Source organism: Triticum dicoccoides, chromosome 4B (genome assembly GCF_002162155.2).
Source record: "Triticum dicoccoides isolate Atlit2015 ecotype Zavitan chromosome 4B, WEW_v2.0, whole genome shotgun sequence".
Classification (NCBI taxonomy): Eukaryota; Viridiplantae; Streptophyta; class Magnoliopsida; order Poales; family Poaceae; genus Triticum; species Triticum dicoccoides.
Window position 1 is genome coordinate 486,201,841 of NC_041387.1, and position 14,751 is coordinate 486,216,591.

The window sequence follows — 14,751 nt, forward strand, 5'->3', positions numbered from 1 at the left end:
GCTCGGGTTCTGGGGCGTTGCCCGATTTCTTCGGCCCGCCCCCCGATCCTGAGTCTGGGACCGGGGTCATGTCCTCCCGCGAGCGGGTGTCCGGCTCGGAGAGCTCGGAAATCCGGACATAGTTCGTCCTCAAAGTGGAGGGAGAATTAGGATGATGCTCTTCCACTACCGCTATCTCATGGGTGGCCGGTGGAGAGTGAATCTCCCTTTGATCAGGTTTAAGCCCGATCCGGTCATAGTCCGTAGTGACGCCCAGGGCGGCGATGCGATCCAAGAGCTCATTGAGGGAGAAGAGCTCCAGTGGGTCCATCTGTTCGACAAATTCTGAATCAATGTGGAGGCTATTTTTAATGACCTGAGAAGTCATTGTCGGCGCGACAGCCGATCGGGTGGTCATAACGAAGCCGCCCAGCCGGAGAGTTTGGCCTAGAGCCAGGGCTCCACCGGAGGTGACATTGTCTTTGACAACGAGGCGAGCCATCAAGCCTTATCGCGGTGACACAGTGGAACTCTCAATGAAAGCACCAATATCGGTGTCAAAACCGGCGGATCTCGGGTAGGGGGTCCCGAACTGTGCGTCTAAGGCTAATGGTAACAGGAGACTGGGGACACGATGTTTACCTAGGTTCGGGCCCTCTCGATGGAGGTAATACCCTACTTCCTGCTTGATTGATCTTGTGAGTATTACAAGAGTTGATCTACCACGAGATCAGAGAGGCTAATCCCTAGAAGCTAGCCTATGGTATGATTGTTGTTATGTACTACAAACTAAACCCTCTGGTTTATATAGACACCGGAGGGGGCTAGGGTTACACAGAGTCGGTTTACAGAGGAGGAGATCTACATCCAAATCGCCAAGCTTGCCTTCCACGCCAAGGAGAGTCCCATCCGGACACGGGATGGAGCTTCTGTCTTGTATCTTCATAGTCCAACAGTCCGGCCAAAGTATATAGTCCGGCTGTCCGGATACCCCCTTATCCAGGACTCCCTCACAACCCGTTATGCTTCTTCATATTGATCTTGGGTGTGCGTAGGCGCGAAAATTTTGTTTTCTACTCCCTCCGTCCCATAATATAAGAATGTTTTTTACACTAGTGTAGTGCCAAAAACGTTCTTATATTATGGGACAGAGGGACTACTACGCTTCCCAACATCGCCGATGACAATTTGGGCCTTGGAGGTGCGGAGGATTTCGGCCCCTCGCCGGCAGGAGGGACCTCATTCTCTCTTGTTAAGTTCAGTGTCTTGGTTGGGGTTGTGCCGCGGCAACGATGTCCCTCGGTAGGAATAATGTGTCTCACGTTCTATCCCCGTTCTGATGACATGTCTAGTGTTGTCGTAGGGCGTTTGGAGGTGTGTCTCCTTCGAATCTCGCGGGATTCGGTCGGTGATGGTCTTCAGTGGGTCTGTTTGGATCCGGTCTTCGTTTTTTTTACAAATGGTGGATGTTATTGCCTCAAAATGAACCATCAAGTGTTTGTCTTGGTTTGGGTGTTTACAGGTTTGATGTTTTCGATCTACGACTTTCATCATTGGTGATGGTTGTTGCTCTGGTGCACTGGTCCTAGGAGGCTATAACACGACGACTACACGACTGTCTATTAGAACACGGTTTTCCCGGCTCCAACGAGGGGGCGGAGGGCGATGACGGCGGCGCGCCTTCGTCTCGCTTCAGTGCTTGTAGTCGTTGCTAGGTGGTTCATGGACCTGGTTGTAATTTTATTACCTCTGATGTTCTTTGTAATATCATGATTGGAGATGAATAGATTGAAAGTTTCTCACGCAAAAAAAAAAAGTTTTAGCCTTCTGGCACAGTTGCCATGATACTGTGAAACTGATCCTTTGTATGCCGAGGCCGCCAAATAGTGACCCGAGGTGGTAAGCTTCCAAATGATGATGTCATGTTGATCATCACGAAGATGCACTTGGCAATACTTGAACTTGTACTTGTACTTGCCGGACAGAAATACAGTGTACAACCTTGTGCTTATTCATCCAGTACTATCAGTGTCTTTTGCCTGCGGTGTATCCGTGATTGACCCTTGTGTTACCAGAGAATCTTTTACATTACCTCCATTTGCCTTCTTCTTCACCAAAAGAAACGTAGAAAAACAAACAAGGGATTTAAACCCAGCTCAGCTAGCTGTTCCACACGAAGAACCGGTCCAAACTCGAAAAAGCACCGCACGCCACATCGGTTGGTAGACTGGAACGTGATCGGTGGGCCGAATAATGCCCGCAGTTTCCCCGCGAGCCGAAATTATTGTCGCGCTTTCCGGAGTGGCTGGCCAAAAAGAGACCCCGGAGTATGCATCCATGCACGCAGGCTACTACACGAACACTGTTCATCCATCCATGATCCATCTACTCGCCAGCGCTATCCTTGCGGTTTCTGCCGCCACGGCCATGTACACGCTACGGAGTGGGGCGCTCGCATGCGTCGCGCGAGCACGAAAGTAGCCCGACCGGGCGCCACCACAAACGAAAGGAAAAGCGCAACTCTTGGCGGCACCGTATAATCTGCGTGGTCTGTCCACCGCCTCTCGATGAGCCCGTCCGTGCCCTGTACTGGTAGCTCCCCGGCTTGGCGGTAGCCGGGTCGTGGCGCGCCTGTCCGTTCTGGCACTGCGCCGGCCTTGTTCGGCGCGCGCGCGGGCGGTGGGTTCACGGGCGTGCATCGGCCGGACGAGGCCACGGGGTGCGCTTGACTCGCCGTGCCGCGGTGGGCTCCCTTGGCCCTCGTCCTGTGGGTCATGTGACTCGTATGGATCCTTTGGTGCTGCGGCATACGGCCAGCGTACCGCAGAGTATGGTACATGCGTGTTCCCTGGACGTGTCGGAGCTCCGGTTAGCCACGCCGATTTGCGCGGTCCTTCTGTCTGTCCCAAGGCCTGTCGCGAGCCATGTCAAGCGCACGGTCCTTGTCAGGCATTTATTTCGGAGAGAGATATGGTTTCACGTGATCCATGAAGGGCCATCGTTGCTATCTGGCCACTTCTCCGTCAGAAGGCGCAAAAATCCAACCCTCTGGTCTAGGCGTGCAGCCAAAGCCCTCGGGACCTTGGTGGACATGCGGGAGCCCATTCCGCTTCGGAAAATGATGGAATGCCATGACCACGACACATAACCTGCACCCTCGTTATCCACCACACAAGGAACTGAACTATATCCAACTGAAGAAGATAGGGTGAAAGTCATGGGGAGAATACCAACTGAAGAAAGTTATGGAGAAAAGCATGCACGTCCCACAAATGAGATGATTTCAGCGCGAGATGGGTAGGACGTAGGATTATCCATTCTTCAACCACTTAATTTCTCATCCCAAACAGCGAGATGGCATACAATTACCGCTTTACCATAGATGCGGTTACACAGACTAAACCTGACGATAAGGTTGATACTGGCCGATATACAGGCAGCAGGCGGTCGTTGTGGGATATATATACAGTCATATACATTACACGTACCAACACCCATTACAGCACTAATATTAGCACAACCACAAACACTGTACAAACCTAATCTTATGGGGAAGGCATCAGCAGCGATCTCAGCAATGCGCTGACATCACCGATGCAAGAAATACTCGATGACCGTTACGTTCATTCGGTAGGGACGTCAGAGCTCTGCCCTGAAAATTTACAGGGTGGGCTTAATTGATAAAACATAATAAAGTGTGCAGGCAGAAAATCAAACTGATTGGAAAATGAAAGGTCCAAATTCAGCTACTTTGGGTTGGTTAGGGTTATGATGAATTTAAAATTAACATCCAGAAATACATATCACTACAAAGAGCTGTCAGAAAATTTAACATCACTGCAGCTTATTTTATTTCCTAGGAGTGAGTAAGCCAATGGAAAATATATGTGAAGCATGTACCTTTTTCGGGGTTAGGAGGAACTGTTAGTGGACCTTCATCTATGCTAGTACTACCTTCATTCCTGTCAAGAAATTCATCGACACCAGCAAGTCAGGGTCATAATCAATTGATAAAAGTCATGAAACAGGGTTACCATACCAGATCGTTGTACATACTGCCATTGGAAACAACTGGTACAACTACAGTGCTGGAAATTTCACCAAAATATTCTTGTACCAGCACCAATACATACCAGTCCAAATGGCAAATACAACACCGATATGTAACCCTGTTGTCATTTTGCAACGCTCCACAAGTCCACAATTCAGTAATTAGTAATTTACCCTTGATTGATCTGTGGGTCACTTGTATGAGTAGTCATTGTTAAAAGGGCCCCTTCAGAATCAACATCAACTTTCTGTTTCTCTGTGCTCTATATTATGATATTCATAAATCATTAGCTCTATTCTGAAGCAAAAAAAAATTACGTTGGGGTAAACATAAGTTATACATTTTAACAAAAGAAAAGCTTACCGGGGTTGTGTCTCCCATCCATCCAGGAAGAAATTCTGACAAAAGATTCATGTATTTTTCCATAGCAATCTCAGGATGCATGTTTCCTAGCTTTTGCCAAGAGACCCTGACAGAACAACGAGTGGTTATTGTTAGATGTGTATAGTCTCTTTTCGGTATATCCCCATTGTATAAGGGGTTTCCTGCACTTTACCACACATGTATATGTATTGGCCTTTGGCTATCAGTAAAGCTCAGTTGCTCATTATCCAACATGGTATCAGATGCTAGGTTGCCCTCGCTCTCTCGCACGCTGCAACTCCGTGCTCCCCCATCCTAGCCTACCTCGTCTTCGGCCGCCTCTGCTCGCTTCCGGCTGCCGCTGTCGCACTCGTCTCGTCCGGATCCGCCGCCCTGGCTGTACCGTTCGGCCTCGTCTTCCTCGTCTGGCGTATCTTGGACTGCGCCAAGGCTGCGCTCCGCCACCCCTGCGCGCGCCAGCCCCTGCCGGTCGGCCTCGGGAGCGCCTCCTCTGCTCGATCCCGTCAGAGCCGCGCGCTCCTCTTCCTCACGCTCAGAGCCGCGCGCTCCTCTCGATCCAGCACAGGGCCGCGCCGCTCTCGGGCTCGTCCTCTGGTCGATCCCGCACAGGGCCGCGCTCTGCTCCTCCCTCAGGTCGGGCCCCCGCCTGAGCTGCTCGACTGGCTGCATCGGGGAGTCCCTGCATCACGCGCTCCCTGCCCGCGGTCGCTTTCTGTGGCCTCGCTCGCTTCCTGGTTCGAGATCCCCTCGTTCCAGATCGAGTTGAGGGTCCGTTGACCAAAAAAAAATGGCAGCGAGGCTTCCTCATGTCTGCTTCGGGCTATGTCGCGGTCCCTCGATGCTCGGTCATCTTCGACGGCACCAACTATGCTGAGTTTGTGGGCTTCATGCGTATCCATATGCGCGGTCTCCTTTTGTGGGGTGTTCTCTCTGGCGAGGTCTCCTGTCCGCCATGCCCGGTTGCGCCCGTGGCCCCAATCCCACCAGTGCCGCCGGTCCTTGCTGCTGATGCTTCTCAGGCTGACCGGGATGCTGCCAAGGCTCTGGATGATGCTGCGGTTGATGCTTATGATCAGCAGGTATCTGCTTATTCTGATGCTCTCTCTGTGTACCGGGATGATCTGTCTGCTTACACTCAGTGGTGCAATGATGATGCTCGAGCTGCTGCTGTTCTCACTGCGAGTGTCCTCCCTCAGTTTGCTTCGGAGTTCATGGGACTTGGCACAGTTGCAGCGATGTGGTCTTACCTCTGTCAGCGCTATCAACCCTCTGGTGATGCTCTCTACCTATCTGTGGTGCGCCAGGAGCATGCACTTCAGCAAGGTGATTCTTCTGTTGATGAGTTCTACTCACAGTGCTCTGCCATCTGGCGCCAGCTTGACTCTCTTCGGACAGTTGTTTGTGGAACCTGTCGTTGCTGTCAGACTACTCGGTCTGATCTTGAGTTTCAGAGGGTCCATGAGTTCTTATCTCGTCTCCGATCTGAGTTTGAGCCTCGACGTGCTCACTTGCTTGCTCGTGGTCGTGTTCCTATCTCAGAGATACTTGCTGAGCTTCGTGCCGAGGAGACCCGCCTTCGCTCTGATGGGTTGCTTCTGGTTCCGTCAGTGTTGGCCGCCCAGGCTCCTGCGTCGTCTGCTCGCCTCACTGCTCCGCCGCTCCTGCCTACTCCTCCAGGGGGGTGAGCCGTCCTCCTTATGCTGAGAAGGGCACGTCGCGCCGTGACACCGTTTGTGGTTATTGCTCCCGGTCAGGTCACCCAGAGTCTGATTGTCGCCAAAAGAAGCGAGACCAGAGGCGCTCCTCCTCCAGTGGGACTCCTGTGTCTTCCTCGACTCCGTCACTCACTGACCAGGACATTGTTCGTCTCAAGCGTCTTCTTGCTTCCTCAGGCTCCTCGTCGACTGCTTCTGCTGCTGCTGTGACTGCATCCCCTTCCTCACCATCACCGGCACCTACACAGTCAGGTACATCTTCGTGGGTTCTGGATTCTGGAGCTTCCTTTCATATGTCTTCTGATTCTTCCGCGTTGTCTTCTCTCCGACCACTTGATTCGCCTGTTAATGTTCTTACTGCCGATGGCACATCTCTTCCTGTTGCTAGTCGTGGTATTCTTTCCACTCCATTTTTTTCTGTTCCGAGTGTTTCACATGTTCCTCGCCTTACCATGAATCTTTTTTCCGCTGCCCAACTTACTGATTCTGGTTGTCGTGTCATTCTTGATACCGACTCTTGCTCCATTCAGGATCGTCGCATCAAGGCTTTGGTTGGTGCTGGCCCCCGGCGCCGTGAGTCAGAGGGCCTTTGGGAGGTTGACTGGCTTTGTGTTCCTTCCGCTGCCACCACTTCTGCCAGCTCCCATGCTCTTGCTGCCTCCTCGTATGCGTCCTTCCAGCAGTGGCATCATCGCCTTGGTCACATCTGTGGCTCTCGCTTGTCTTCTTTAGTTCGTCAGGGCCTCTTAGGGTCTGTATCTGGAGATGTCTCCTTACATTGTAATGGTTGCAGACTTGGCAAACAGACTCAGTTACCTTATCCTACTAGTGAGTCTGTATCTCAGCGTCCTTTTGACTTAGTTCATTCTGATGTTTGGGGTCCTGCTCCTTTTGATTCAAAAGGTGGTCACCGCTACTATGTTTTGTTTATTGATGATTTCTCTCGCTACACTTGGCTCTACTTCATGAAATCTCGTAGCGAGGTTCTCCATATATACAAACGTTTTGCTGCCATGGTTCACACCCAGTTTTCCACGCCCATTCGCACTTTTCGTGCTGACTCTGCTGGAGAGTATATCTCTCAGCTGTTGCGTGGTTTTCTCGCGGAACAGGGTACTCTTGCCCAGTTTTCATGCCCTGGTACTCATGCTCAGAATGGTGTTGCCGAACGTAAGCATCGTCATTTACTTGAGACGGCTCGTGCGATGATGATTGCTGCTTCCCTTCCACCCCATTTTTGGGCTGAGGCTGTCTCTGCATCCACCTATCTCATCAACATTCAGCCATCGACTGCCTTGCAGGGTGGTATTCCTCTGGAGTGTCTCACTGGTCGCTCTCCTGACTACTCCACTCTCCGTATGTTTGGATGCGTGTGCTATGTTCTTCTTGCCCCCCGAGAACGCACCAAACTGACTGCTCAGTCGGTTGAGTGTGTTTTCCTTGGTTACAGTGATGAGCACAAGGGCTATCGATGTTGGGATCCTGTGGGTCGTCGCTTGCGCATCTCGCGTGATGTGACCTTTGACGAGTCTCATTCTTACTACCCACGTCCTTCTTCCTCGAGTTTCTCTGTGGACAATCTCTCTTTCCGTCTCCTTCCCGATACACCCTGCTATGTGCCTCCTGTGTCATCTATTCCTCCGGCATCTCCCATTCCTTCTCCTTCACCACCGACACCATCTTCTCCACCCTCCTCCTCCACCTCTCCACCATCGTCTCCAGTGCGTCGCCCTCTCTCACCGTTTCCTCTCCACTATACTCGTCGCCCTCGTCCTGAGGATGTCTCCTCTGACGCTCCTTCCACCTCTGCTGCACCTCTCCTCACGCCTCCCCCGGTTCACAACCTCTGGGCTCGGCCTCACCCACCGCCTGATCGCTACTCTCCTGATCGATATGGTCTCTCTGTCATTACTGAGCCCACTTCCTATCATACTGCCATGACTCAACCTGAATGGCAGCTTGCGATGGCTGAAGAACTTGCTGCCCTTGAGCGCTCTGGCACATGGGAGCTGGTTTCCCTCCCTTCCGGTGTTCGTCCCATCACCTGCAAGTGGGTCTACAAGATTAAGACCCGCTCCGATGGTTCTCTTGAGCGCTACAAAGCTCGTCTTGTGGCCCGTGGTTTTCAGCAGGAGCAGGGACGCGACTATGATGAGACATTCGCTCCTGTTGCTCACATGACCACTGTCCGCACTCTCCTTGCCGTGGCTTCTGTTCGCCAGTGGCCTATCTCTCAACTTGATGTCCAGAATTCCTTTCTTAATGGCGAGCTGCGTGAGGAGGTTTACATGCAGCCACCACCGGGGTACTATGCTCCTGACAGTATGGTCTGTCGACTTCGCCGCTCACTCTATGGTCTTAAACAAGCCCCTCGCGCTTGGTTTGAGCGCTTCGCCTCTGTGGTGACTGCAGCTGGTTTCTTGCCCAGTGATCATGATCCTGCGTTGTTTGTTCACACGTCCCCTCGTGGTCGGACTCTTCTCCTTCTTTATGTTGATGACATGATCATCACTGGTGACGACTCTGACTACATTGCCTTTGTTAAGGCCCGCCTTCACGACCAGTTCCTCATGACTGATCTTGGTCCTCTTCGCTATTTTCTTGGGATTGAGATCTCCTCCACCTCTGATGGCTTCTACATCTCTCAAGGGAAATACATTCAGGATCTTCTTGCTCGAGCTGCTCTCAGTGATGACCGCATTGTTGTGACTCCTATGGAGCTCAACGTTCAGCTTCGTGCCTCTGATGGTGACCCTCTTCCTAATCCCACTCGCTATCGTCACCTCGTTGGTAGCCTTGTCTATCTTGCTGTTACGCGTCCTGACATCTCCTATCCCGTTCACATCCCAAGTCAGTTTGTTTCAGCTCCCACCTCTGTCCACTATAGTCACCTCCTCCGTGTTCTACGATATCTTCGTGGCACGATCTCTCAGCGCCTTTTCTTTCCTCGCTCCGGTTCTCTTGAGCTCCAGGCTTACTCTGATGCTACCTGGGCTAGTGATCCTCTGATAGACGCTCGCTGTCTGCTTACTGTGTCTTTCTTGGTGGCTCTCTTATTGCCTGGAAGACAAAGAAACAGACTGCAGTTTCTCGCTCGAGTACAGAGGCTGAGTTGCGAGCCATGGCTATGTTGACGGCTGAGGTGATCTGGTTGCGATGGTTACTTCAGGATTTTGGTGTGTCTGCTACTACCTCGACTCCCTTACTGTCAGACAGTACTGGTGCTATCAGTATTGCACGTGACCCGGTGAAGCATGAGCTCACCAAGCACATCGGTGTGGATGCCCACTTTGTGCGTGCTGCTGTGCAGGATCAGACTCTCGCTCTTCACTATGTGCCCTCAGAGTTACAGTTGGCTGACTTCTTCACGAAGGCACAGACTCGAGCGCAGCATACCTTTTTTCTCTCCAAACTCAGTGTTGTTGATCCACCATGAGTTTGAGGGGGGGTGTTAGATGTGTATAGTCTCTTTTCTGTATATCCCCATTGTATAAGGGGTTTCCTGCACTTTACCACACATGTATATGTATTGGCCTTTGGCTATCAGTAAAGCTCAGTTGCTCATTATCCAACAGTTATTACCAGCTAAGCATGGTGCACCTACACAGAACCCCTAAGAATACAAAAGTATAAAATTTATTACAAACAACTGGTAGCACATCATTGTCAAATAATGGCACCAATAGACGTTATCTAACCATTTTTTCTTTAAGGTGTTCCGCACTCAACACTAAAAGTCCAAAATAGTAGAATGATTGTCAAGTCAAAATCGTTACAAGATTTTATATCACTTACCGGATATCGTGTGCGTATTTTCCTCATGTCATTTTCTTACTCATACTTTCCAAGTACTTTGATACATTCAACAGAATTATTGGAAACAAAATACATGTATGTAGCACATTCATAATTATTGCAAGTACAACTCCAGAATCAGTTCTTTGTAAATAAATATGATTGACAGATCACACATCAGAAATAGCTGCAAGATATCTGCCATGACCATGTCATGTCATGTATATCAGTTAGGTGTGTGTTAGTACGTCAACATTTCAGTAGTACACTTTTGACCAGCATTCCATATTTTAACATCTATGGAACCTTCTCGTTCCAAAATAGGTAAGTTTGGTTGTTAGATGTGTACCACCACTGGTTGGCAGTGGTCTGTTTGATTAATCAATATATAAGGCTTATAGATTTGGCCAACAAGGCTCTAAAGACAAATCTACCAGTTTCTTTTCTCACATTTTTAAGCATATGCTTGCATTACAAGAATATCACTCTGCAGTATACAACTCATAAGATAATGACTATCAGGATACAACATTTCTCAATTAATGCTCTACCGTATAGCTCTTCAAAGTGAAAAAGGAAAGGAAAAACACTCATGGATAACAACGACCTAGGATATTATCACAGATGGGTTCAGAACGTAGGATCTCAGGCAGTATTTGCAGCTCCAAAACAGGGTGTTTGTGTCGCGTTAACAGGTAAGGACAGGTATCTTCCCCTTGAAATGGACTAAATCACAGCAGTACACTCTAGGTTTAAACATAAATATGCATGTTTGCGGACAGGCTTCTCATGTTATGACACCATTCTGAAGATATGACCACAGGGCCACCAGCTAAATTTGCACAAGAATCTATAAGGTATGCATTAAAATTCTTTGCTACTGCTGTACCTTACCCCAAAAAAACTTGGGCAAGAGAGGTTGTTCAGTGTCTACTTACTGTCAATTATGCCAAATTAGAGAACAAATCGACAGAAGGCAGATCGACAGAACATAAATCACTTGATGTAGAATTGTCAATTCAGTTTACAGAGGAAATTGCACCAGACCAACCTATAACATTGAGTTTACACAAAGCCCAACAGTACTTGTCATAATGGCACAAGATTTACAATTTCGTACATGGTCCCAAACTAAAAGGTGATAAAATAGTTTTTATTAAGAATATGTTTTGTTGCCAAAATTTGAAAACACGTGTGGTAAAATGACGAATTTTGGAGTACAGGTGGATATCTATCAGCAATGGGTATCTCCAGTGGGATTCCTCCACTTTGTAGGTAAGGGCTATAATCCTTTTATTACCTATTCCTTAGACATACAGCCTTAGCACCAAATGCGATCTGAGGATGTCTGAGAGGATAAAATAGTGTATAAGGTAATTCCTATGAGCACAGAACACTATGATTTCAATTGTTCTGTTACGCACTCACTTGCAAGTGGGTCCCACGTGCCAATTACAGGAAAGGTGAAGAAGATAGATGGGTACACTAACAGGTGAGTCCCGCCTGCCAGTCCATCATTTCAAATTTCAAATGGTTTCTAACTGATGAGGTCTATAGAGATATAACAAACAATTTATATGCCAACGTATTAATTAAATGTGCTATGTGTACGATGTTAAAGTTTTAGCAATTTATTCAGAACATATCAACAATGTCAACCTAGCTGCAAAATGTATACCGAGAACTGCTTCTATTAGTTTCATTATGCCATTTTTGGTTTCTTGACTTCCAAATAAAAGACAAAAATCCTCTCAGAATTACCTACAAAACCTTAGGCAATTACTGATCATATATCGACTATGATGACACTGCATGTATCTTGATAAATATGCTTTGGTTGCTATGCTTGATTCATGTTGTGCATATATACAGAAAGTGCTTCGTCTGCTTCTGTTAATGATTAAATTGCACTCTGTCAAATAAATACTGGGTTCATCTGTTCATGTATAGTTTATTCAAAAAACTCAAAAAGATTCCTGTAAATAATGCAGCCTTATCCATTGACGAAAGAACACTATAGGAGAGACATCCTTACACACTACACATTTAATTACTTGGTTTAAGTGCACCATGTTTCCCCATTAGAAGTAATAGACACCGTACCAAATAAATTTGATTGCCATTATGGTGTAGCTACCTTTTGGGTCTTTTGCCAACTTGCAACAGCCAAGCACCAAACAATTCAGTTGTCCATGTTATTTCAGCCTTATGCACTGACAGATCAATGTAGCAGGAGACATCCTTAAACACTACAAAGTTAGTTACCTGGTTTAAGTGCACAGCTTTTAAACTAGCTTTTAATCATAGTCCCCATTAGAAGAAATAGATAAGGTACCAGATAAATTTGATTGCCATTATGATGTAGCAACCTTTTTGGTCTTTTTCCAAGCACAAAACCATTCAGTTGTTCATATAGAAAGGATTCAATGTTATTACCACTGGCAGGGGGGTTGGGTACTCAAACGTGTTTTGTAAAATATCATTGACTAATATGACTTGCTGCATCACAAGAAAGATAAGTGGAACCATAGTGTCAAAGAGAGATAAAACACATACCATTTTGCACGAGAAGAAGGTCTCAGTGTAAGTGGTTGCGCAGCGTCATAACAGGGACCATCAACTGCAATCTTGAGAAGTCCCTGCAGCTGCAGCTGCACATCGCTATTCAGCTTCGACAGAGCAGCCGCCCCGGCGTCACTAGCTGCAAATGCCGCTGCTGCACCAAATCTCTTCTCCACTTCACTTCTCTCAATCCCTTCCCACTCTTCAAACTCCATGCTCGCTCTAGCCTCATCTTCCGGCATCCCTAGCAATGTGGTATCCTTCTCCGGTAGCTGAACATCCACTTTGTCATTAGAGCTGTCTTCTTGGCTGACATTTAGATCATCAGATTTCTTAAGAGCCGGCTCGTCCTTAGGGACCAATTTTTCTTGCTGATCATCCGTGCCGGCCTCATGCCGAGCTTCCTCCTTGTTGTGAACTTCTTCATGTGGAACAACAACTTCTTCCACAGATGGTTCTTTCATTTCCTCATCCTTTGCTGCGGCGTCCGGAATCACTCTTGGAGCCACAACGTGAGCCAATTCATGCTGAGTCGCTTCAATGACTTGCTCCTGCTGCTTCCCAGGTACGATGTCAAGAACATCTGCAGGTGGAGTCTTGGAAGCCAATTCACGCGGAATCACTTCAGCAGCTTGAGCTCCCTCCTCCTCCCTCTCCAGTCCTGCATCAACAACTTCTGCAGGAGCAGCCCCCACATCCAGATGGAGCTGCTTCACTTCAACAGCTTCCATAGCATGAACTTCCTTTTTCTGCACTCCCGCATCAGGGACTTCACTCGGGGCAACTTCAGCACCCAGATCATTCTGCTGGGTTGTCTCTTCCTCCAACTCCACGTCAAGAACCTCTCTGGGAGCAGCTTCGGCGCCGGAATCCCGCGGCTTCGCTTCGACAGCCGCCTCGACGGCCGCGGTTAAATCGCACTGCTTCTTGCCAACTTCACCCTCCTCCTTCTGCTCCCGCGACACGGTGCCAAGGAACAGCTCCGGAGCAAGCGTGGCCGGAACCCCCTCTTCCGCGGCCACCCACTCGGTCATCCCCTCCGCGACGGTCGCGGGGGCCTTCTCCACCTCGACCCACCCCTCGGCGAGAGCCGGCGCCGCCACATCCGCCCACGCTCCCACCTCGTCCACCTCGATGACCCTCTCCTCTTCCGCCTCCTCCGCTTTTTCCTCCGCGATCACGTCAGCGGGCCCCGCCGCGCGATCGCGGCGGGGGGGATCATTGTTCCCGGAGAGGAGCTTGGCGAGCAGGAAGGCGACGAGGAGGGTGGCCGCCGCCGTGAGGAGCAGCTCGAACAGCAGCTCCATGAATCCCGGGCGGGGAAGGGCGGGGGAGGAAGCGAGGCAGCGGATGCGGCTTCTCGCTTGCTTTTTCTTGTTCGGTTGGGTCGGCGAGGAGAAGGGGGAAAGAGAAAGCGGAAACAGGGGGGCTACAGGAGAAGGAGAAGGGGGAGCAGCAGAAGAGACGAGGGTGCAGACGGAGGTGGGTGCGTGTGGGGAGAGAGTAAAGGGGGTGGGGCGCCAAAAGGGAGAGGCATATTCGGGGGCGGATACGACCGCCACGAGGGAGGGCCGTAGGCGGAGAGCGGAAAAGGTCTCGTCGACCGCGAGCCGCTTGGGGCGACGCCGTCAGGGGGTTTTCGTTTCCTTGCGCTCGGCTACGCGACGAGGCGGGGTGATCGGCGAGAAGGGCGGCGACGGAGACAGCGAGCGCCGGACCGCCAACGTTTGGAGATTTGGGTTGGGGGGTTTCGGCCTTTTGCTCGCTTTGCGTGTGCTGCGCGCTTTCGGTGGGAAATTTCTCCGCGGTATTCATGGCCATTTCCTTTCTTTCCTGCTTCCCCCTTCGTTCTCCTCTTCCTAACGTCACACCTTTTTTTTTGAACGAAGGCAAAACATTTGACTCGTGAAGAAGAAAATAAAGTGTTTATTACAAGCCCTGAACTACAAAAGTTGCTACTCAACCAGAATGATGGTTCCTAAATTTTTTGGCTCTTCTGGCCATGCAAAGAGAAGCTTCAAGTTTGATGTTGCCGAGTAAAATTGTTCGCACGAGGATTGGTTAGGAAAGACCCGTGTATTTCTTTGGTTTCATATGGACCACGAAATGAGCATGGCCAAATGTGCAAGCTTTGCGATTTTGTATGTTCTTTCCGAAGCGGTTGGTCCAACAATCTTTAACTGTTTGCTCAAAATGCCATTAGGAGGTGTCAATGTGCTTGAGATGTAGCCACTCATGACACGTGGGAGCCTAGACCACGAGAAA

General features: G+C 49.5%; 1 protein-coding gene across 1 annotated transcript; it reads right to left on the minus strand.

The window, feature by feature from the left end:
• Positions 1-3,257: 3,257 nt before the first annotated feature.
• LOC119291023 (acyl-CoA-binding domain-containing protein 5-like) lies at positions 3,258-13,982 on the minus strand. The gene is made up of 5 exons (XM_037569709.1): positions 12,481-13,982; positions 4,394-4,499; positions 4,204-4,292; positions 3,880-3,941; positions 3,258-3,631 (listed from the first exon to the last, which is right to left on the minus strand). Exons 1-5 carry the CDS (start codon positions 13,791-13,793, stop codon positions 3,603-3,605), a joined length of 1,599 nt encoding a protein of 532 aa, XP_037425606.1. The 5' UTR covers positions 13,794-13,982; the 3' UTR covers positions 3,258-3,602.
• Between the last annotated feature and the right edge of the window lie 769 nt (positions 13,983-14,751).